At 43.4% G+C, this 24425-nt stretch overlaps 1 protein-coding gene across 3 annotated transcripts in view; it reads right to left on the bottom strand.

Moving 5' to 3' along the window:
- The window catches only part of LOC138746980 (acid-sensing ion channel 1-like), a 656759-nt gene that overhangs the window by 73286 nt on the left and 559048 nt on the right, over positions 1-24425 (bottom strand). For all 3 annotated transcript variants that reach the window (XM_069905762.1, XM_069905761.1, XM_069905760.1), the window contains exons 3-4: positions 14039-14166; positions 7073-7223 (exon numbers count right to left, since the gene is read on the bottom strand). In XM_069905762.1, the coding sequence (XP_069761863.1) occupies positions 7073-7223; positions 14039-14166 (279 nt within the window). The remainder of the gene's footprint in view (positions 1-7072; positions 7224-14038; positions 14167-24425) is intronic.

The raw sequence follows: 24425 nt of genomic DNA, 5'->3' as shown, positions 1-24425 counted from the left end.
TCCTCTCTGCTTCTGTTAAATCGTTGATGCTAACCCTGAGAAAAAAAAATTAGTTTGGACATGCAAGGGAACAAAAGATGCAAGAGAGATCAAGATCACTGGCTGCTTTCCTGCCTCAGTCTTCAACAGTAGCCGGAACACAGATGCAAAGGGATGGTTGGCCATTCTCGACTGGCAGCACTAGGGCTGAAGCCAGCTGGAACAGCATGGGGCCCTTCTGGCACACAAGCAGTACCTCACAAAATTCTCTGACCTTGAAAAGTCCACCCCCGCATTAAATAAGGCCTCCGTTGGCAACAGAAAGCAAGAAATTTGAGCTCGATTATGGATTTCAATGGAACCTAGAGCTGCGTGTGACACACAAACAGCAAAAACAAAGAACATTAGGTGTCCCCTCAGGAGTGCCATGGCGAAACAGGGCAGTCAATTAGTGCCCAGACAGCTTCCACAAGCACCAATCAGATGACTACCAGATCATCTTTTTTTAATATTGAGTGAGGGATGAATATCAGCGGAGATACCAGCGACAACTTCCCTGTTCTTTCTCAAATAGCCCCCTGGGAGCCTTTTATACCCAACCTGAGGAAACAAACAGAGGGATCTGGGAATACAGATACATCATTCCCTGAAAGTGGAGTCACAGGAGGATAGGGTTGGAAAGAGAGATTTTGGCATATTGGCCTTCATAAAACAAAGTATTGAGTATGGGAGTTGACATGTTAAGGTAAAGTTGTATAAGACATTGAGGAGAATTGTTTGCAGTTTTGGTCACCAAACTACAGGGAAGATATCAGTAAGATGGAAAGAGTGGAGAGAAGATTTACTAGGATGTTGTCCGGACTTCAGGAACTGAGTTACAGGGAAAGGTTAAACAGGTTAGGACTTTATTCCCTGGAGCGTAGAATAACGAGGAGAGATTTGAAAGAGGTTTTTAAAATTATGAGGGGTTAGACAGAGTAGGTCAGCTTTTTCCATTGAAGATAGGTGAGATACAAACCAGAGGACATGGGTGAAAGTGGAAAGGTTTAGGGAGAAAATAAGGGGGAACTTCTGCACACAGAGAGAGAAAGAGGTGGGAGTGTAGAACGAGGTGACAGCTGAAGTGGGCTCAATTTTAACATTTATGAGGAATTTGGATAGGTAAATGGATGGGAGGTGTAGGGAGGGCTCAGGACTGGATACAGTTGGAGGCAAAAAATAGTCTTGCACAGACTAGAAGGGCTCATTTCTGTGCTGTAATATTCTATGGTTCTAAACAGGACTATGGTTTAACTCACTATTCAAGGCAGCATCTCTGACAATGAAGTTGGCTCCCAAATCTGCATCATCCGATTTCCTTTTTTCTGAAAGGATCTGCAGCATCAGGACAAGCAGTGACTGAGGCAAAATGGCTGGAGTTCAGGTGGTCAATACCCTCATGACAATTGTTGGCTTTCCCTTGTGAAGATACCGCATTGTGCCTGCTCCTCCTCGCTCTGCCCCATCGAGGGGGGTCAGCAGTGGAGAGGGTCAAGAACTTCAAATTCCTGGGTGTCAACATCTTCGAGGATCTGTCCTGGAGCCTCCACATTGATATGATCACGACGAAGGTTCGCCAGCGGTTATACTTTGTGAGAAGTTGGAGGAGGTTCGGGACGTCACCAAAGACTCTCGAAAACTTCCACAGGTGGACCGTGGAGAGCATTCTGGCTGGTTGCATCACTGCCTGGTAACAGAGGTGCCAACGCTCAGGACAAGAATAAACTCCAGAGGGTTGTTAACTCGGCCAGCGACATAATGGGTACCAGACCTCACTCCATCAAGGACATCTACAAGATATGGTGTCTTAAGAAAGAAGCCTCTATCCTCAAAGACCCCCCACCACCTAGGCCGGGCCCTCTTCACTCTGCTACCATCAGGGAAAAGGTCCAGGAGCCTAAAGATGAGCCCCCAGTAGCACAAGGACAGCTTCTTCCCCTCTGCCATCAGATTCCTGAATGGACGATTAAACACAGACACGGCCTCACTTTCTCTTCTTTTATTTAATTTTGAAATGTAACATTGCAATATTTACCCTTAGTTAATGACTGTGGACCTGCAGGAGACAGGAATTGGGAACTTGAGCTCCCCACAGGGCATCAGCTGGGAGGGATTTGGAACCCGCGCATTTCAGAGCGCTCTGCACTCAGCCCCGTCCGCAAGCCCCACGCCGATCCCAGCTGATTGCTGGCAATGAAGGAATAACTGACAAGCGTGCCTTTCTGCAGCGTACCTTTGGGATCACCCCAGCCACTTTGAAAGCCCACGCAGGACCGCAGCCAGCATAGTAATGCAGGAAACAAGGCAGCGAATTTCTGCACAGCAAGATCTCGCAAACCGCCAAGCACTGATGATCAGATCATCTGCCTTAAAAGCTCCCGCTTGAAGGATTAACGTTGGATTGGGCACCAGCGATAACTTTTGATATCGCGGTGTGGGATTGTTCGCGCCCATTTGGACACATCCTCCACTTAAGAGTTCATCCAAAAGAGGGCACCTCTCCCAATGCAGCCTTCTTGATGGTCAGCCTGACATCTTGATTGGAACTCAACAGCAGTTACACCCCAGATCTCTCCAGCTCCTGCAGTCAGCTCTCAAAAGGAAAACATCACTTTTGTTTTCCACAGGCAAGCAGCTCTGAGTGCCTGAGCAACAAGGGATTGGAAATGAGATTGATTATCTGTAGTCAATCTCATTAGTTTGTCACAAGCTCTGTGGCGCTGTTTCAAAGTTATTTTCAGCACTACACAGTAAAGAAATTTGACAGGCTTTTATCCAATTTGAGGGCCCTGCTTACACTATTCAAGGTGATAAATGGAGAATCTTGTGTGCAGTGCCTGATAATGTATGAAGATACATTCCATTTCTTTGCTCCATCTTTATACAAAAGCAATTCTGTTTAGGTTGATCAAATTAATTAATGCAGCAGGCCAGGAAAAAAACTGTGAGAGAAGAATATTATTAACCCTTTAGAATCTGGCAATTTTTAACCTTTCATAATATATGCTGCCCAAGATGGTGCTGTATGGCGAACTCTCCACTGGCCACCGTGACAGAGAGGCTCCGAAAAAAGAGGGACAAGGACTCCCTTGGTGCATGTCACATTGACCAGCGCCACTGGTCCGTGCCAGCTTCCGCTCACCATTCACCAGTCCGTCTCCTCCTTTGAGAATGCACCCAGGGCTGGCCTGGAGGACAAAAGGAGATGGAGGGAGAACAGTGACACAGCAGCCACAAACCCAGAACAGAGTTTTCCTTTAAAACCGCTGCGGCTGGACAGGTCTGTCCTGCATTGGCCTCGTCAGGCACCAGTGAGCCCTCAGCAGACGTGGTCAGCTGCCTTCCTAAATCTTCATTCGCAACATCAAGCCATGAATATATACTGTGGACTGGGTCTATGGGTAAACTGAAGTACAGATGTCAGATTTATTGTCAGAGTACTTATATGAAATCACATACAACCCTGAGATTCTTTTTTCCTGTGGGTGCAGAAGAATTACCACTTATTGGTAATGCAAAAAAAAAAACAACCTCTACACTGCATAAAACATACAAATAAGCAAAGAACTGTGAACAGATAACAAATGTAAACAAGCTGACTGTGCAATACAGGGAGAACAAAAAAAAATCAATAAAGTGCACAAGTAAGAGTCCTTAAATGAGTCCCTGATTGAGTTTGTCGTTGAGGAGTCTGATAGTGGAGGGGGAGCAGCTGTTCTGAACCTGGTAGCATGAGTCTTGTGGCACCTACATCTCTTTCCTGATGGCAGCAGCGAGAACAGAGCGTGTGTTGTGTGGTGAGGGTCCTCGATGATTGCTGCTGCTCTCTAGAGGTGCTGACCTGCTTCCTTCACAATGCCATCGGTGCACTGGGTCCAGGAAAGATCCTCCAAGATAGGAACTTAAATTTTCTCCCCCTCTCCACCTCTGATGATCACTGGATCGTCTACCTCTGGTTTTCCCTTCCCAAAGTCAACAATCATCTCCTTAGTTTTGGTGACATTCAGTACAAGGTTGTTGATGGTGCCCCATTCAGCCAAGTTTTCAATCTCCCTCTTGAACACCAGTACGAACCAACTTGTGTTTGGATATAAAACAAGTCCTGGAAAAGCAGGACACCGAGTATCTGTGCTTGTTTGTAGTCCTTGAAAACCGGGACATGGAGTTCAAAGGGTTAAAAAGGCAAACATGATCATTTATTGCTGAAATGTTACCAAGGCACTGAAGATATTGTCCAAGGGCATTTTGTTCAATCTCTGGCGCTTTCTCTATCCCTGTCTACTTCTTTCTATGACGACTGCTTTCTCTCATTGCTCTCTCTCACTGTCTGCTTTTTTTACATTTCAAACCACACTTCATTCATACAAATCCTAAAATATGTAAATTTAACAGTTCAGGTCAACATTTTCATAACATACATTGCTCCATTGCTTAACATTGATACATTACAAGTCATCTTTCAATTACAAACGCACAGTATGTAGTTCATCGTGTTTTAACACAAATTTTAACTTATTTATCTGCAATGGGAGAAGGGCCCTCCTCTCTCATTCACTATCTCTCTCTCTTTCTGACAAAGTTTCACCTGTTCTTTTTCTATTTCTCTCTCTAAAACAGAAGAGTTCAACACAGGAACAGGCCCTTCAGCCCATGTGCCTGTGCTGAACATGGCGCCCAAATTAAACAAAACTGCTCTTGCCACATGTGATCCATATCCCTCCGTTCCCTGCATATGGATCTATATGGTCTCTGAAATGCTACTATTGTTTCAGCTTCCCTCACTACCGCTGACAGTCCATCCCATGCACCCGCCACACACCGTGTAAAAATCTGATACCCGCACATCTCCTTTAAACTTTCCACCCCTCGCCTCAAATGGAGGTCCTTTCCTCCATTTTTACCCTGGGGAAAGGATTCAGACTCTATATCTTGTCAATGCCTCTCGTAATCTTAGGTCTCCCTTCAGCCTCCCACAATCCAGAGAAAACAACACACATTGTCCAATCTCTCACCATAGTTCATCCCCTCTAATCCAGACAGCATCCTGGTAAATCTCTTCTGTCCCCTTTCCAAAGCCTCCGTGTATTTCCTGTAATGGAGTGACCAGAGTTGGGCTCAAAGTATGGCCTGACCAAAGGTTCCTAATCACTGGAACATGATATCCTTACTTTTCTACTTGCCTGCCAAATGAAGGCAAGTATACCATGCACCTTCTTTATCGCACTATGTTTCAAAGATCACTGTCAATGAACTACAGCACAGTACAGGCCCTTCAGGCCTTGATGTTGTCCCGACCTAGGTTTTCCTACCAAAAAATACTAAACCCTCCCTACCCTGTCACCCTCTATTTTTCTTCCATCCGTGTCCCTGTCTCTTAAATGCCCCTAATGTTCCAGCCTCCACCACCACCCCCCAGCAAGGCATTCCAGGCCCCCACAACTCTCTGTGTAAAAACGAATTACCCCTGACGTCTCCCCAAACTTGCCTCCCTTTGCTTTGTACACACATCCTCTGATGTTTGCTATTTCTGTTCTTGGAAAAGGGCGCTGGCTCCCTATCTTATCTACGCCTCTCAGAATCTTGTAGATCCCTATCAAGTTTCCTCTCATCTTTGCTTGTTCCAGAGAGAAAAGTCCCAGTTTTGCTAACCTTGCCTCATAAAGACTTGTTTCCAAATCTCCTCTGCACCCTCTCCATAGCTTCCACATTCATCCTATAATGAGGTGACCAGAACTGAACACAGTACTCGAGGTGGGGTCTCACCAGAGATTTGTAGAGTTGTAACATGTCCTCTTCGACTCTTGAACTCAATCCGCCGACTAATGAAGTCCAGCGTCCCATAGGTCTTCTTAACTGTCCTATCAACCTGCGCTATGGTCTTGAATCCCCAGACTCCTCTGCACATCAATGTTTTGAAGAGCCCTGCCACTAACTGTACCATTTGTCATCTCAAAGTGCAATGCCTTGCACTCTCCCAGATTAAAGTCTATCTCTCATTTCTCTGCCCATATCTGTATCCTGTTGTATTCTTTGATAATCCTCCAGAACTCCAATCTTTCTGTCATCCGCAAACTTACTAACCCACCCATCTACTTTCTTATCCAAGTTACCGTATATGCCGGCATATACGACAACTGGTGTATAAGTCGATTATAGAAGTTCCACTTAAAATGTAGGTTTCAAGCTATTGGCCGCTGTATGAGACCACTCCCAAGTCTGACACTTACTGCTGAGAGCTTATTGCCCATGTCTACTACATGTTTCTCTAGAATCAACCAAGGTGCAGTGCCTTCTCTTGTTGCACATTTATACCTGGGTATAGAGTAACTGGTCACTGCGAGACTTATTGTGATTGACCCTGATGAGGCAGTGTAAACAGAATGGGACCCTGGAGACCCTGGCTGATTCGCAAACGGTTCATTTGCTGTGTCAGTTAGGTTTCTAATACATTTTTAAAGTTTTAATATAACATAACTATTAATCCAGCTTCTCAAACACAAGGTTCAGTCAAAAAATATTCAGTGGTAGGACCGTGGGGGTCAGGATGACACTAAACCACAAGATATTAAGATTCAGATTTTATACTTGGCTTACAAGATGACCCCTGGTTTGGGGTTACATGTACAGTATTTAACTGTTGTTCTTTCGCATTCCCTTCTTTCTTTTTGTCTGATTCTCTCTGCCCCCCTCTCAGAAACTTTGCCTCTGTTTGCCTCCCTCTCTCAGTTGTTCTATTTCTATACCCATTTTGCCGCTTCTGCGTCCATCTCATTGTTCCTCTCTGATCTTCTGACGCTTTCTTCTGTCTCTGTCTGGCTGATTCCCCCATCCCACAAAACATTTCAGGGCAGTCTCTTATGAGCATCACCTTTTGTAGCGTCCACCTTTAGTGTTTGTCAAGTGTTTAAACTTCCAAGTCAGATAACAGAGTCGAAAAGAATGGAGGCAAAAGCGAGCGACTCGGAAGATGCAAAAGAACACTCGATTAGGTTAGATTCCTTCTAATCTGTTCTTCTCGGTCGATATCAATTGCCAAGAACAAATAGTGACCTACCTGGCATGTGCACCATCCGACAGTTACAGTTTTCGACCAAGTACCGGGTTTCACAGTCAATCCTACAAGCAGTGATGCTGTAAGTGTCAAAGAAGTCCGAGTCCATTGGGGTGGACTTGCAATCTCCCCAGGGAGGAGGCAGGTAGATTAGCTGAGAGGAAGAACAGAAACATAGCGGATCATTCAGTGGCCACGCCAATGAAAGATGTCTCAGACAATTTTGATGTTTTGGAGACCTTGTGAGGATGGGATGTTTCCAGCTTCCTGTCCATTAAGAACACTGATTGTAGTTGGTAGGAGCGAAGTGTGGAAGAACCCAGCATGGTTGGCGTAGCAGTCGGCACGACGCTGTTACAGCTCCAGCGATTGGGACCGGGGGTTCGAATCCTGTGCTGTACGATCTCCCCACGTCAGTGTGGGTTTTCCCTGGGGCCTCCGGTTTCCTCTCACCATTCAAAACATACCGGGGGTTGGAGGTTAACGGGGTGTAATTGGGTGGCACGGGCTCGTGGGCAGGAAGGGCCTGTTACTGTGATGTAGGTCTAAGTTTTAAAATAAACTTGACTGATTTACAGGGAAAGGGACCCATAAACATAGAGCAGAGTCCTAAGGGAACCAGAGCCAAATGAGAATGGCTGAAAGTATTCAAAAGCATGAAGAGTGATGATTTTTCAGGTAAAACTGAAATTTGTCTTTGGTTGCTTGAACTAAACAATCAAAATAACAATCTGTATCTGACTTCTCCAGTCTCCACTAGCCCACTCCTCATTCTCCCTCCCTTCCCCATCCCTCGTTCTCCACCCCCTTCCCTCCCCATTCACAGAGCCATCTCCTCTCCCCCCGCCCCCATTTGCAGCTGTGCCCTCCCTCCCTTCTCCACCTATTACCTCCTGCCCTGTGGGACTGTGCTCCTCCCCCTGCCCCTCTCCCCAACATTTTATTCACATTTAGCTCACACCTTGATGAAAGGCTCAAGCCCCAAACACATGGGTTCTGTATCTTTATCTTTGCTACATAAAGGACACTGTTTGATCTGCTGACTTTCTCCAGCATTTTGTGTTTTTACTAGCATCTGTATAACATATTCTGCTTCCAAAATTTGGTTCCAATCGAGCTAAACAGAGCAGAATCATGGGAGAACAATAAGAATGAAAAGAGATCGCTCAATCCATGTTGGCGACAACATCCAATTAGTTCCACTCCCCTGTTCTATCCTGATAGCCTTGCAAATATTTCCTTTTCAATTATATATGCAATTTCTCTTTTAAAGTCACAACTGCATCTGCTCTCATTTCCTTTCTGCTTCAGATTACAAGAACACTTGATTTAATAAACATTCCATTCATTTCCCCCGGCCAAAATTCTGCATTTGCTTGGTGTCACTGGAAAAAATGTCTCACCTTATTTATGCTTTCAAGGTTTTGTAATATCAGGGGTGGCACAGTTAGTGTAGCGGTTCGTGCCATACCCTTACAGTGCCAGCGAGCCAAGTTCGATTTGGCGCTGTCTCTAAGGAGTTTGTACGTTCTCCTTGTGACCTGCGTGGGTTTCCTCCAGGTGCTCCGGTTTCCTCCCACTGTTCAAAAATGTACGGGGAATGGGGGGTGGGTGTAGGTTGTAGGACAATTGGAATGAGAGGGGATCTCAGAGAGACATTTCAAATGCTGAAAGGATTGGACAGAGTCGATGTTTCCCTTGGTGGGTGAGTCCAGGACTAGAGGGCACAATCTTAGAATTGGAAGGGACCTATTTAAAACAGAGATGAGGAGAAATTTCTTTAGCCGGAGGGTCATGGATTTGTGGAATTTGTTACCACCTACAGCTGTGGAGGCTGGATCATTGGGGGGAGTTTAAGGGGGAGATTGATAGGGATCTAATGAGTCAGGGGATCAAGGGATATGGGGAAAAGGCCGGAAATTGGAACTAGGTGTGAGAACAATTTAGCTCGGGGTGGAGTTACAGAGCAGACTCAATGGGCCGAGTGACCTCCTTCTGTTCCTTTTGTTATAAGCCTAAAGGACCCCAAAACCCAGCAGCAATAGACATTTACCACGACAAATGGTTATTTAAACACAAGTTATTTTTAATTAACATTAAAACATGAAAATAGAATCACAATTTAACTTCTCTCTATTTAATTAACTAACCCAAATTAAACCCCTTCTAATTCTAAGCGCACGTGTAGATGTGTGCGTGTAAATTTAAGAAAAGTTCTTTGGTTCATAGTTCAATCTCACTTCTCCTTCTTCCAAGTTCTCTGGATGCAGGTAATTCTTATACTGTGCACAGAATTTAACATGTATAAAGTTCACCAGGCTTTGGTGCTCGAAAGGTAAATGTTTACCGCTCAGGAAGGTTCTTGTAGGGTTTGCAGAGAGAGATGTGTTGTTCCAGGATTTCCACAACTGAGGTACTACCATTAGTCACCTCAATGTCTCGCTGATGAAACTTGCCCCATCAGAGTTTTCCAGATGATAACCTCTTTCTTTCAGTCTATCACAGAGTTCCTTTCTGTTCCAATATTCCAAAAGAAACATCAGACAGATAGCACTTCCAGCCATCTGCCACTCTGGAGCTTTTTTTATTTCCAACCAGCTTTTCCTGGCTTGTTTCAGCCGTGACTGTTCAGTCTCTTTCAGTGTCACCCACACACACACTGGCTGAGAGAGCTTGTTGAACTCATCTTCTCTCTCTCTCTCCAACTGCCAGAAAACCCATGTGACTCTCTCACTTTCAAAAACCCCCCATCTTCTTCAGCAAACAACAGGAGTTCTCCTTCTGCTCCCATCTGTTGTCTTAGATAAACAAAACCCAGGAGTGACCTTTCTGTGAGCACACTGTAAGTACTTGCAAACAGCTAGATTGTCTCCTCTTCCAAACAATGGTCTATTCATTTCATGACGTCATTTTAATTAGCACCTACTTGTGAAATGTGCATAACATTCTCCATAGATCCTGCAATGTTACTGAATATGAATTCTTCAGTATTTCAAATGAGATCTGTTTTAAGATTTGTGTATGTATATAACCCACTAATCTTACCAAATTCCTCCCAATTTTTATCCATTACACTTTATCTTGTGAATTTGGGTGTAATTGGGCTGCTTGGGTTTAACTGGCTGGAATTGGCTTCCACCGTGCTGTAAATGAATTTAAATGAAAAGCAAAGAGCACAGAACAGACTCTCGTGACCAACTTCTCCCACCTCCACTCCACTAACTGATTAAAGTTCATCTTCACCTCTCGATTTCATGGCAAGACAGGAAGTTCTAATTTGGATTCTGTATCAAAGGTGAATCATCCCATGTGCTCTGGTTCGTCCCTGGTATTAATCTATTAAATATCCCCTAAAATATGATGTTCACGATTGGACTAAATATTCTAGCTGGAGCTTACTTGAGTGAATTATATACAAAAAGAAAAGCCAAGTTTGTCTTATCCTGCACAACTTCAATCTTCTTCCCAATGATCCATCACCTCTCTGGATTAAGTTCTGCCTCCCACATGTCTGCCCATCTCCCCCAGCTCCCCTTTCCTCCCCTCATTACTGTTTACTATTGTTCCACATCTCATGAAGTTTCCAAACTTTGGCTCCTGCACAATCAAAGACAGAGAATGTTGGAAACGCTCAGCAGCCTGGGCACCATCTCTGGACGTGACAGGTCATGTTGCAAATCTACACATCTCTGGTGAGCCAATTAGAGTATCCTGTTCAGTTCTGGTCACTTCATTACAGGAAGGACGTGGAAGCTATGGAGAGAGGGGCAGAGGAGATTTACCAGGATGTTGCCTGGATTGGGAAACAAGTCTTATGAGGCAAGGTTAGCAGAGCTGGGACTTTTCTTTTTGGAGAAGGATGAGAGGAGACTTAATCAAGGTCTTCAAGATTCTGAGAGGCATAGATAGTGTGGAAAGTCAGCACCCGTTTCCCAGGGCGGGATCAGCAAACACCAGAGGACACGTGTACAAAGTGAAGGGAGGGAAGTTTAGGGGAGATGTCAGAGGCAAGTTTTTTTTTAAAAACACAGAGAATTGTGGGTGCCTGGAATGCCTTGCAGGGGTTGGTGGTGGAGGCTGGAACAATAGGGGGCATTAAAGAGACTCTCAGACAGGCACACGGATGGAAGAAAAATAGAGTGTTACAGGGTAGGGAGGGTTTAGTACTTTTTTTTAAAAACATCGAGGGCCTAAGGGCCTGTACTGTCCTGTAGTGTTCCATGGAGGGCGAAACTGACTTAACGTTTCAGCATCAGGGCCTTTCATCAGAACCCAAGTGCAACATAAGCAATGAACCTGAAGACATGTTTTGGCACATTTGATGAAGTATCTTTTCCTAATGCTTCAACCTTACAAATAAGGTCACTCTTACAGATAAAAAGGAAATCTTGGAGGATTTCAGTGCTGATATCCTTCACTTTGATGAGAGAGCATCCTTTCCATCCCAAACACACACACAAAAATGCCAAATCTCAATTAATTTCTTAGAAAAGGGCAGATGGGTGTGAGGTGACAGTGTGCACAGACTCATTCCAAACAAAAAAACCCAAAGCAAGAGTGGAGAATGGTGTTAAACCAGGCCCCCTGAAGACTCTGGGGTCGAGTGCAATACTCAAACGTGCCGGAGGAACTCAGCCGGTCACACAGCACCCATGGGAAGTAAAAGGTAACTAACATTTCGGGCCTGAGGCCTTCAGGAAGGTGTGAGCATGAAATCAGTCAGGGGCCAGATGTCCCGCACCACATATTTATCTAGGGCCTCATGTATGGCTAAACGAGGTTACTGGCAATTTGGAGGAATAATACCTAATATTCTGTCTGAGCACCACCCACACAACAACATGAACATCAACATTCAATTTTTCTTGAAACCCTTCCCTCAAGACTCTCCCTTTCCCTCCATCTCCTTCCCTCCAGCTCCCCACCCCCTTCTCTCTCCATTCACAGAACCATCCCCCCATCCCCATCATTTCTCAGATTTTTTCTCTTCTACTCTCCCACCCATATCCACACCTCACTTGTTGGCCTGTGCTCCACCCCCTGCCCCTTCCTCCCTCCTCTCCTCCTTCCCTGCCCCTCCTTCCTCTCATCTCCTCCCCTCCCCCTTCCTTCCTCCTCTCCTCCTCCTGGCCCTTCCTCCCTCCTCCCCGCCCCTTCTTCCCTCCTCCCCTGCCCCTTCCTCCCTCCTCCTCCACCTTCCCCCCTCCTCCACCACCTTCCCCTCTCCTCCACCTCCTCCCCTGCTCCCTCCTCCACCTGCTCCCTCCTCCACCTGCTCCCTCCTCCACCTGCTCCCTCCTCCACCTGCTCCCTCCTCCACCTGCTCCCTCCTCCACCTGCTCCCTCCTCCACCTGCTCCCTCCTCCACCTGCTCCCTCCTCCACCTGCTCCCTCCTCCACCTGCTCCCTCCTCCACCTGCTCCCTCCTCCACCTGCTCCCTCCTCCACCTGCTCCCTCCTCCACCTGCTCCCTCCTCCACCTGCTCCCTCCTCCACCTGCTCCCTCCTCCACCTGCTCCCTCCTCCACCTGCTCCCTCCTCCACCTGCTCCCTCCTCCACCTGCTCCCTCCTCCACCTGCTCCCTCCTCCACCTGCTCCCTCCTCCACCTGCTCCCTCCTCCACCTGCTCCCTCCTCCACCTGCTCCCTCCTCCACCTGCTCCCTCCTCCACCTGCTCCCTCCTCCACCTGCTCCCTCCTCCACCTGCTCCCTCCTCCACCTGCTCCCTCCTCCACCTGCTCCCTCCTCCACCTGCTCCCTCCTCCACCTGCTCCCTCCTCCACCTGCTCCCTCCTCCACCTGCTCCCTCCTCCACCTGCTCCCTCCTCCACCTGCTCCCTCCTCCACCTGCTCCCTCCTCCACCTGCTCCCTCCTCCACCTGCTCCCTCCTCCACCTGCTCCCTCCTCCACCTGCTCCCTCCTCCACCTGCTCCCTCCTCCACCTGCTCCCTCCTCCACCTGCTCCCTCCTCCACCTGCTCCCTCCTCCACCTGCTCCCTCCTCCACCTGCTCCCTCCTCCACCTGCTCCCTCCTCCACCTGCTCCCTCCTCCACCTGCTCCCTCCTCCACCTGCTCCCTCCTCCACCTGCTCCCTCCTCCACCTGCTCCCTCCTCCACCTGCTCCCTCCTCCACCTGCTCCCTCCTCCACCTGCTCCCTCCTCCACCTGCTCCCTCCTCCACCTGCTCCCTCCTCCACCTGCTCCCTCCTCCACCTGCTCCCTCCTCCACCTGCTCCCTCCTCCACCTGCTCCCTCCTCCCTCCTCCACCTGCTCCTTCCTCCCTCCTCTCCTCTCGCTCCAACCACCGCCCCCATCTGCTCTTTGCTCATACCATGATGAAGGACTCAGGCCCAAAATGTTGGCTATAATTTATTCCCTATAGATGGTGGGTGACCTGCTGAGTTTCTCCAGGCATAAGGGAGAGTAAGAAAACCCGGATTTGCATTTCAGATGGACTCCATCAGAAGCACAATGTTGTCGTAACATCTCGAGCAAAAGTATTTTTATCTCATAGAAATGAAACAGCAAACTCTGCAGATGCTGTGATTGTAGTTGTCTCAGAAAAAGCTGGTGTTTATTTTGCTGATGCTCAATGGTTTGCACTGGTAAGAGCTTGGGCTGGGGTGAACTGAAATGACCCAGTACTTTGGGGTGGCATGCTTGGCACAACGCTGTCAACGCACCAGCAATCGGGACAGGGGTTCGAATCTGGTGCTGCCTGTAAGAGGTTTGTACGTTCTCCCCATGTCTGTGTGGGTTTTCCCCGGGGGCTCCGGTTTCTCCCACCGTTCAAAAAAACGTAGTGGGGGGGGGGGTTGTAGGTCAATGGGGTGCAAATTGGGTGCACAGACACGTGGGCTGAAATGGCCTGTTACCGTGCTTTAGGTCTAAATTAAATTAAAATTAATCATTCAAATTAAGTATTGATCGCAACTAGAGGCACAGTGTGACCTCGGTCCTCATACCCTCTGTTCTTGACAGGACACAAATGTTTGAAATCCAGGTGGCACTCCAAAACCAAGTTGGTCAATGAATGGTGGTTCATTCTGCCCGTGAATCTGAACCTTGATACCAGCTTCGAAGGAGGTTTCATCTGCGTGAAAGAACAGAGTGGAGAGACATCAATAACACATTCACGAGCTCCTGAGCTATACATAATCAACCATAGAATCCATTTTCTTGACAAAAATTCATCCTTAATCCTTCAGGGGCAGCGTAGTGGTGAGTGCAATGCTGTTACAGCATCAGCGATCGTGATTCGAATCCTGCACTGTCTGTAAGGAGTTTGTAGGTTCTCCCCGTGTCTGGGTGGGTTTTCCCTGGGGGTTCCGGTTTCCTCCCACTGTTCAAGATGTACCGGGGGTGTCGGTTCATGGGGTGTAATTGGGTGGCACGGACTCGTGGGCCAGAAGGGCCTGTGGCCGTGCTGTACGTCTACACTTCAAAAATGAATCCTGGCATCATTCAAAAGTTAAACCCACGCCTTCCCTGCCTGCACAGTAAATGATGCAGTGATCGAAAGATTCGCTTCCTTGAACTCCAACTCGCGCCGTCAGAATCAACCATGCTGGCTGGCATGAGGAAGCGTGGGGTCCACGGTCCACCTGATGCCAGAAATGCGGAGGTCTTCCATCGGAGTCTATTTCTCGCCGCGATGTCCTGTGGGTACCATTACAGGAGATTCAGCAACACAGTCACCTGAAGTACCACTTATCTTGGTGGTTGCTAGGTAACTGACTGCATGGCTCAATTTGCATGGCGCTAAACCTCTTCGAGCACACAGTTCGAGCAGGTTTCAGCCTGACAATTTTATGCACCGCATAACTTGTTGCATTTTGTGATGTTACATAAAATACTCTAAGGTACAGGGAATATCTTTTCTTTTTCAATATTAGTATTGAATTTTATATAATAGCACATACTTACACAAAGGACTGATGCGTCAAACAAATACAAACTGCAAAAGGGCCAACAGCACAATATGTCAGAGAAAAGCTTTTTCTTATGCAGCATTGGTAAATTGAAAAAAAGGAAACGAGAGAGAAAAAAAAAACTATACAATTCACTAATCTAAACCCCAAACCATTCCTAGGTTGCATGGCAACATAGATTTTTTAAAAATCTTCAAGTGTAAGTGAAAAAGAATCACACAAATATTTGATCCAGTTGGTTCAATGTTGAGGTCTGGTTGTCACCGGTACCCATCCAAAATTAACTTAGATAAGCTGGTGCTGAGCTATCTTCCTGAACCATATAAAAAAAAAAATATTCGTTCAAAAAACAAATAATATATGACATATACAACAATTAACCATAAACATGAATGTTATTTTTTATAAGAAAAAAAAAGAAAAGAACCCCCCCCTTCAGCCAACTCTCCTAAGGAGAGCCATAAAGAAAGAAAAAAATATTAAATAAAATTTAAACATACATATTAAGATCTAATCAATGTAAATTGAAATGTAAATAATCTGAACATAACAACCACTTATTAATAAAAAAATTATAATTATCACGCGAAACATATGTAATTTTTTCCATTATTAAACAATATTTCATCTCATTATGCCATCTATTAATATCAATCATATTTGTATCTTTCCACATACTAGCAATACATTTTTTCGCTACGGATAAAGTTAAATATACAAAAGCAATCTAGAACTTATCTAATCCCAGGCCTTTCAGAGGTTGTAAACTACCCAATAAAAATACTGTTGGATCTAAAACTATTTTAATATTCTACAGATATTGTAAAAACTATTGAATTTTCTTCCAAAAAGATTGTATATGTATACATGACCAAACAGGATGAAAAAAAGTTCCATCCGTATCACCACATCTAAAACACAAATCTGATTCATGAAAACAATATTTTTTTAATTTTTCAGGTGTTAAGTATAATTGATGTAAAAAATTGTAGTTAATCATTGCATAACGTGCATTTATCAATCCAGTTACACTATCATAACATTACACTATCATACCAGCTTTTCATAAAAATAAAACCAGTATCCGCTTCCCATTTACTTTTAGATCTATCCCAACCCTTTTTATCCATACCATCCTGTAATATTTGATACATAGATGAAATATAACCCTTCTTAGGTACCTTCATAAGAAAAGTCTCAAATTTAGTCATTTCAGGTAAAATCATATCTCCACCAAACATACGTTTTACCAAAGATCAAATTTGATAATAAAGAAACAAAGAGTTCTTATCAATACCAAAACCTTCCCTCATCTGATTAAAAGATAAAAATTTACCCTTTTTAAAACAATCTCCCAAATTTTTCACACCTTTAAATCTCCAATGCAATAAACTTTCGATAATGTATTGAAAAAGGAATAAGTTGATTATTATACTTTTTTTTTTCTTTATCCATAACATCATTAAATGTTTTAGTATTGGCACATTATATTGTTGTAACAAATTTATATTCCATCTAAACAAAAATTGATGTATTTCAAATTCAGAAATATTTGCCATCTCAATTTTGGCCCAACTAGGAGGCCGTACCAAATCCATCAATGAACTAATAAATTTAAGTTGGGCTGCTTCATAATAATTTTGAAAATGTGGTAAATGTAATCCCCCTAACTCATATTTCCAAGTTAATTTATTCAAAGCTACTCTCGAAAATTTACCTCTCCATAAAAACTTCCTAACCATTTTATTCAAGTCTTGAAAAAAAAAATTATCAAGTAAATACGGAATAGATTGAAACAAATATTGATATTGTATACGCGGAAAAATATTCATCTTAATTGTATTTATCCTACCCATTAAATTAATAGGTAAATCTTTCCATTTGATCAAATCAGTTTTAATTTTTTTCATTAATGGAACATAATTTAATTTATATAAAGATTGAAAATTAACATTCAAAATTATTTCCAAATATTTAATTTGATCAGTCCATTTCAAATTAATAATATTCTTATAAACTGAATAATCTCCTTCACTTACCGGTAATATTTCACTTTTTTCCCAATTAACTTTATATCCAGAAAGACATCTTGTATTAAACATTCCTTCAAGTGCAAAAGTGACTGAGCTGGGTTTGTTAAATACACCAATACATCATCAGCAAATAAATTAATTTTATACTCCTCATCTAAAACTTTCATACCTTGTATCTGTGTATTTTGTCTTATCAATTGTGCTAAAGGTTCAATCACTAACGCAAACAAAGCTGGTGATAAAGGACAACCTTGACGAGTTGATCGAGTTAACTTAAAGGATTCCGAAATCAAACCATTCGTCAATACTCTAGCTACTGGTTTACTATATAGAGCCTTAATCCAACCAATAAAAAAAGGACCAAACTTAAATTTCTCCAAAACTTTAAACAAAAAATTCCATTCAACTCTATCAAATGCCTTTTCTGCATCTAGAGATATCACCATCGGGTGATCGGAAGATTGTCGAAATCTATTAATCAAACTAATCATGTGCAAAATGCTATCTGAAGCATATCTATTCTTTATAAAACCTGTTTGATCCATATGAATCAACTTAGGTAAAAATGTAGCCAATCTATTCGCTAATATTTTAGCAATTATTTTATAATCTACATTTAACATGAAATTGGTCTATATGAAGATACTTTCAAAGGATCTCTATCCTTTTTTGGAATTACTGTAATTAAAGCACTAGAACAAGACTCAGGTAATTCATAATGTTCTCCAACTTGATGTAATACATCCCCAAACACTGTAGATAAATCATCATAAAAAAATTTATAAAATTCAACTGAAAATCCATCATCACCAGGTGATTTACCGTTCGGTATTTCCAGCATAGCTATTTTAATTTCCGAATCAGTAAATGGTTCTTCTAACTCCTGTATATCTGCATCCTCTAATATCGGTAAATTCAACTGTGATAAAAAAAAATCAATTGATCCAGTTTCTTGTTTTCCTTCAGATGTATATAACTTTATAAAATGAATAAAATTCATCATTAAGCTCACGAGGTTTATAAGTAATAAGAGAATTCCGTCTAACAGCATTAATAATCCTTGAAATCTGTTCTTTCTTTAATTGCCACACCAATACCTTATGTGCTTTCTCTCCTCATTCGTAATACCGTTGTTTAGTCCTATTAATCATACATTCAAATTGATAAGATTGTAAAGTATTATATTCCAATTTCAACCTAGATAATTCTATTTTCTGATCTTCTGTAGCGTCTTTCTGAAATTCCTTTTCTAACTCATCGATCTATTTCTCTAATTCAAGACTCTGATTTAATTGATTCTTTTTTTTTTACTTTAGAAGTATAACTAATTATTTGTCCTCTCAAATAGGCTTTCATAGCATCCCATAATACAAACTTACTTTGAACAGAATTAGAATCTTCTTTAAAAAAAATTAATTTTGTTTTTTCAAAAGTTCAATAAATTCCATATTTTTTAACGACATTGTATTAAATCTCCAACGATAGGCCACTTGGATTTTCTCAGAAGTTGCATATGTAAAATATAACAAGGAATGATCTGAAATCACCCTATTCCACTTGTATTTTCCCTTGTAAATGTGCCGATACTAAAAAGAAGTCAATCCTTCAAAATGATTCATGTCTCGATGAATAAAAGGAAAAATCTTTCTCTGTTGGATTAAGACGTCTCCAAATATCTACTAAATTAAGATCTTTCATCAACGCTTGGACCTGAATTGCCATCTTGGATTTTTTAAACTTTCTTCGGAGATTTATCTAATAAAGGTTCCAAAACACAGTTAAAATCACCACCAACTAAAATATTATCATTAGCCTGACCTAAACATAAAAATGCATCTGAAATAAATATTTCATCATCTGCATTTGGGGGATAAATATTAAGTCCAAAATTCACTAAAAATCTTACAATTCAATTTAAGAATACATCCTGCCTTTTCCTCCATTGATTGTAATTCAAAAGATAAATTTTAATGTATCAAGATTGCTACACCTTTAGCTCTAGAATTAAATGAAGAAGAATATACATGCCCAATCCAGTCCCTTTTTAATTTAATGCTTTCCTTCACATTCAAATGTGTTTCTTGTAAAAAAGCAATATCAATTTTCATTTTCTTCATGTACTCCAAGACTCGCTTACGTTTAATCGAACTATTTAATCCTCAAACATTAAAAGTAGCAAACCTCAACTTTGACATATCTACTATTATTACTAAATACCAATAATATCTTTATAGAAAAACTGAAATCAACGTATATTGTCCCTCCTATAGGAAAAAAAAAATCACAAAATAAAATTAACTAAAATAAAAATTAAAAAAAAGATAAAGAAAAAAAGAAAATCCCCCCCCCCCATAAAAACTACCAAAAGGTAGTAATCCCCTAAACAAAAATTGGGTGTGGGTCACCCACCAGTGGCTGATGACTAGTAAAGAACTTAGAGCAAATCACTTCCTCCCCAGCCAAACAATCAATAACATCAAAATATCATAATAACAAAAAGAGTAATAAAGAATTTTTTTCTTTTCATCCAAGAGATTCCAATCTTGAAGATCCAATTTCAGAAGGAGGTAGACTCTTTCCATTCCTGTTTTTCCCATTTCTTCCGTTTCCAGAACAACCAGATTTTTCTTTAGGAGATAATGGTGGACTACATCTTTGTCCTCTTATATCTGGCAATGAATCAGCAAAAATCATTGCTTCACGATCATTTTCAAAAAACCAAAATTGATAGTCTCCATAAAACGCCTTCAACACTGCAGGGTAGCGAAAAGTAGACTTATAACCTTTATGCCACAAAACTTCTTTAACTGGATTAAATCGATGTCGACGTTGAATGACCTCTTGACTCAAATCAGGATAAAAAAACTCTGCTATTCTGAATCAATAACGGAGTTTGTCATTGTCTCGCATTTTGCACTGCTAGTCGAAGTATTGCTTCTCTGTCCAAATAATTCAAACATCGAATTATTACTGGTCTCGGTGGTTGACCAGCTGAGGGTGTTCTTCTTAGAGCTCTATGGGCTCTTTCCAGTACCAATCCCCAAGAAAAAAAATCTTGCCCTAATACTTGCGGGATCCAGTCTTTAAAGAAACAAAGAGGATCTTGTCCTTCTATACCTTCTGGCAAACCAACAATTTTCACATTATTCCTTCTGCTTTGATTCTCCAAGTAGTCTATTTTCCTCTCTAGCTCCTTCTCATGTTTTCCCAATTCTATGACTGATTTTTCAACCTTCAGCACTTTTTCTGTGTTAGAAGCCACTTGTTGTTTACAGTCCGAAAAAGCAGTCTGAATTTTTAAAAATTTCTTCATAAGATGCATCCACACGTGCTTTAACTGTATTCATTTCTGAACTTATACTACCATTCATTTGAACCATCTCATTCATTAGAGGCTGAATAACTGCATTTAGTTGCAAAAACTGTAGATCAGAAAAGCTCAGCCCTGCTCTCTCTGACATAGTGGCAGAACCAGGTAACTGTAGCTCCTGCTGCAACTCAACAGAAGGCGTTTTAAAAGTTTTACTGCGGGTCTGGACTCCCAGCGACGGCACTCCGACTTCTTCAGGGGGTCGCCGCTGGTCTCCCCCCGCATCTCATCGTTTTTTTTCATGAAATCACGAAGGTAAGCGATTTCTTCAGGTTGAAATGCTTCCTGATGCATTCCAACAATGGAGTCGTCTTCCTGCGTGCTCCCTCCATTGAAATCAAAAGGCTTTCCAAATCGGGATCCACTTCTTGGGAATACACACCTTTTTCCAGAGAACGGGTAATTCCAGCACCATCCCTCACTTGGTGAGCAATAGACATTTTTTTTTCCAGCTCCCACAGGCAGTCTTTGAGGTTTAGACACTGAAGAGATTAAGCCTGGGGCTGTAGCAAGTCGTCTAGGCCCCAAATCTTCAGTACTTCGAATATGTAACTTCTTCTGCTCTTGAGGTTTAATCTTTTTACCATTAGTGGCCATAATAGTTCCTTAAAACTTTAAACTAAAATTTAAGAAGTTTAAACTTGAAAACAAAGAGTTAAAAAACGGGTACTTAAAAGTCTGGCCAGAGAGGTCAAGATTACACGTCTAGACTCTACGCCATCCAGTTGGTTCAATGTTGAGGTCTGGGTGTCACCGGTACCCATCCCAAATTAACCTTGAGAAGCTGGTGCTGAGCTATCTTCCTGAACCATGATTATTTTCAGTTTCTCTGAACAGAGACATGGCATAATATCACATTTTAGTGACATTTCTGTCTGACATTTAATTACAATAAAAATGCATAATTTGTTTAACGTGTTCCACAGTGGAATAATTTTCTAGGGAACCCAGTGATATTGAAAGGATGGCAAAATACTGAAGCCCTGATCACAAGCTTACCCACATTCCTGACCCTGGGTGTTCTGCACAGCAATCCTGTCTGCCCACAGGCTGGACCCCTGGCTCTGGCTACAGATCACACTCTCAACCTCTGGCTCACACTCTGAACTAATGAGTGATCCAGATGCCAGATCATCAGGATTTCTGAACTACTGGGTGCCTGATTCCACTGGACAACGAAGACTTTGCTTCCTGGGCAGATTTTTATGGATTTTGGGCTGCTGATCACAAAATTCCCCTGAAAAATTTCCTACAATTTTGGACTGAATATTTTTTTTAGATATAACCTATTTTGGTGATTTCCTGTCATATTTTAAGTCGACTTCAAACAGACAAAACCACGAGGTGCAACATGTCATTGAAAATTCATGTTCTGCATCCGCACTTGGACGTCTTCCTGGCTGATCTTGGTGCCGTCAGTGATGAACATGGTGAAAGGTTTCACTAGGACATGCAACTGTGGAAAAGTGGTATCAGGGCAACTGGAATCCATCGATGCCGGCCGACTATTGTTGGACACTGTACTCAGCATCTGATGCCTCTCGGGTCAAAGGAAAATCAGTGGCAAAACACGTTTAAGTCAGTTGAACTAACGCAATGTGTCAGCATCGTGATGTGATTAAACAAGGTAAATTCCATCAAAGTTAATTTAATATTTCTCTAACTTCCTACGTGATCCAGCAAATCTGAAATAACTTTTTGTGTTCAGCTTAAAGTTGTCTATCATAATCCTTATTTTTCTTTCCAGGAAGCAAACCTTTTGAAACAAAATTTTTGTCCAGCATCAGAATTTTACTCTCTTGTGAGGAATTTGCCTTAGTAAATGACTTAAGGGTCTAAACCCTACTTTATGGCATTATGGAATAAGACCATGACATAGGACCATTCAGCCCATCAAATCTGTCCCACCATTTAATCATGAGCTGATCCATTTCCCCACTCAGTCCCACTGCCCAGCCTTCTCCCCTAACCTTTGATGCCCTGGCTAATCAAGAACCACTTAATCTCTGTCTTAAAAACAGCCAATGACCCGGCCTCCACAACCACCTGTAGCAACAAATTCCACAGATTCACCGCCCTCCGGCTGAAGCTATTCCTCCACATCTCTGTTCTAAGCAGATGCCCTTCAATCCTGAAGTTGCTTCAGCAAATCTCTCCTGAGTTCATGGTCCACAGCTCCATAAAAGTACAGTGGCTCCCGCCCCACTCCCATCCGCGGTTTCGCTTTCTGTGGTTTCAGTTACCTGCGGCCAAAAATACAGTACAGATAGTGTTCAGCTTGACTGTCGTAGTATTGCAGTGCTTGTGTTCAAGTAACCCTTTATTTTAAATATTGTTATAAATTGTTATATTTTATTATTAGTTATTGTTGTTAATCTCTTATTGAGCCTAATTTATAAATTAAACTCTATCATAGGTGTGTATGTATATTCGGTACTATCCGCAGTTTCAGGCATCCGCTGGGGGTCTTGGAACATAACCCCCGTGGATAAAGTGGGACTACTGCATTTATTTTATCCTCTTTGACCAAGAAAATTCATTTAAGTATTAAAGTTATAAATATTGGAATATATTTATATTGGTAAAATATAGTACTGTAGCGGTGGCTACACTGCTAACTGAAGGATCACACAACCAGAAGGGTTGAGTTCAGTGAGCAAAACTGATTTATTCCAGGCTGCCTGGCTGGTCTTGTACTCCTAGCCTGGACCTGGCTGAACTTGTACTCCTAGCCCGGACCTGGCTGAGAACCGCACTGGGGGGCCCCCGATGTCATCGGGGCATCACGTGGGTTGCCAAGCGTGGGCTTCTGAGCCCAGTGCCGAGGTCAGGAGGAAACCCCCGACGGCACCATTTTGGCTGCCTGCCCCGCCGCGTGCGTGACAAGCGGGGCCGGTTCGCCTGCCTAATGGTGTACCACCATACAGCCCCCTCCAGAACCGGCGGCAATGTCCTTTTTTGCTGGGCGGCCCCACTTCTTGGGTTGGGCCACAACTACTGGCTCGATGGGGTCGAGGTGGGCTGGCTTTAACCAGTCCACCGTAAACAGTTCCCTCTTACCACCGATGTCCAGTGTGAAAGTGGATCCTGAATGCTGGACGACTTTGTATGGCCCTTCATTTGGTATTTGTAGAGGTGCTGTGGACGGGCCCCGCCTGATAAAAACGTACTCTGCGGAATAAAGCTCACTGGGGACGTAAAAGGCCCGTGTGCTGTGTCTGGGTGGCAGTGGGGGTGTGAAGGAGTCCAACTGGGCCCGGAGACAGGAAAGTAGAGCATGTGTAACTGCTGGGGGTTGTGAGGTGTGCTGACGAACTCACCGGGTAGGGCTAGTGGTGCACGGTAGACCAGCTCAGCTGATGACGCCTGAAGGTCTTCTTTGGGTGTCGAGCGGATGCCCAGGAGCACCCAAGGCAGCTCATCCACCCAGTCGGTGCCGGTGAGGCGGGCCATCAGTGCTGACTTCAGGTGGCTGTGCAATCGCTCGACTAGCCCATTGGCCTGTGGGTGATAGACCATGGTGTGATGTAGCTCGATCCCCAGCCTGTTGGCGAGCTGTGCCCAGAGCGCAGAGGTAAATTTGGTACCCCGATCACTGGTGAGGTGGTTCGGGATGCCGAACAGGCAACCCAACCATTCAAAAGCGTTCGGGAGCAGGAGTCCATGGAGGCATCTTGCATTGGGATCGCCTTGGGCCAACGAGTGGTGTAGTCTACCACTGTGAAAAGGTAACAGTTACTTCGGGAAACGGGTAAGGGGCCGACGATGTCCACATGTATGTGGCTCAACCTTTCCCGGATTTGTTCAAAATCTTGTACAGGTGCTCTGGTGTGCCTGTGTACCTTGAAAAGCAGGCAATGGGTGCAGGTTCTGATCCAGTCCGCAATCTGCTTCTGAAGCCTGTGCCAGACGAAACGTTCTGCCACCATATGTACCGTAGACCTGATGGAAGGGTGGGAAAGGTCATGGATATGGTGGAAGACTTGCTTGCGCCACTGCTGGGGAAGAACTGGATGTG

Source organism: Narcine bancroftii, chromosome 12 (assembly GCF_036971445.1).
Source record: "Narcine bancroftii isolate sNarBan1 chromosome 12, sNarBan1.hap1, whole genome shotgun sequence".
NCBI classification, from domain to species: Eukaryota; Metazoa; Chordata; class Chondrichthyes; order Torpediniformes; family Narcinidae; genus Narcine; species Narcine bancroftii.
The sequence above is the reverse complement of the archived record's forward strand: the minus strand, read 5'-3'. Positions and strand labels throughout refer to the sequence as shown.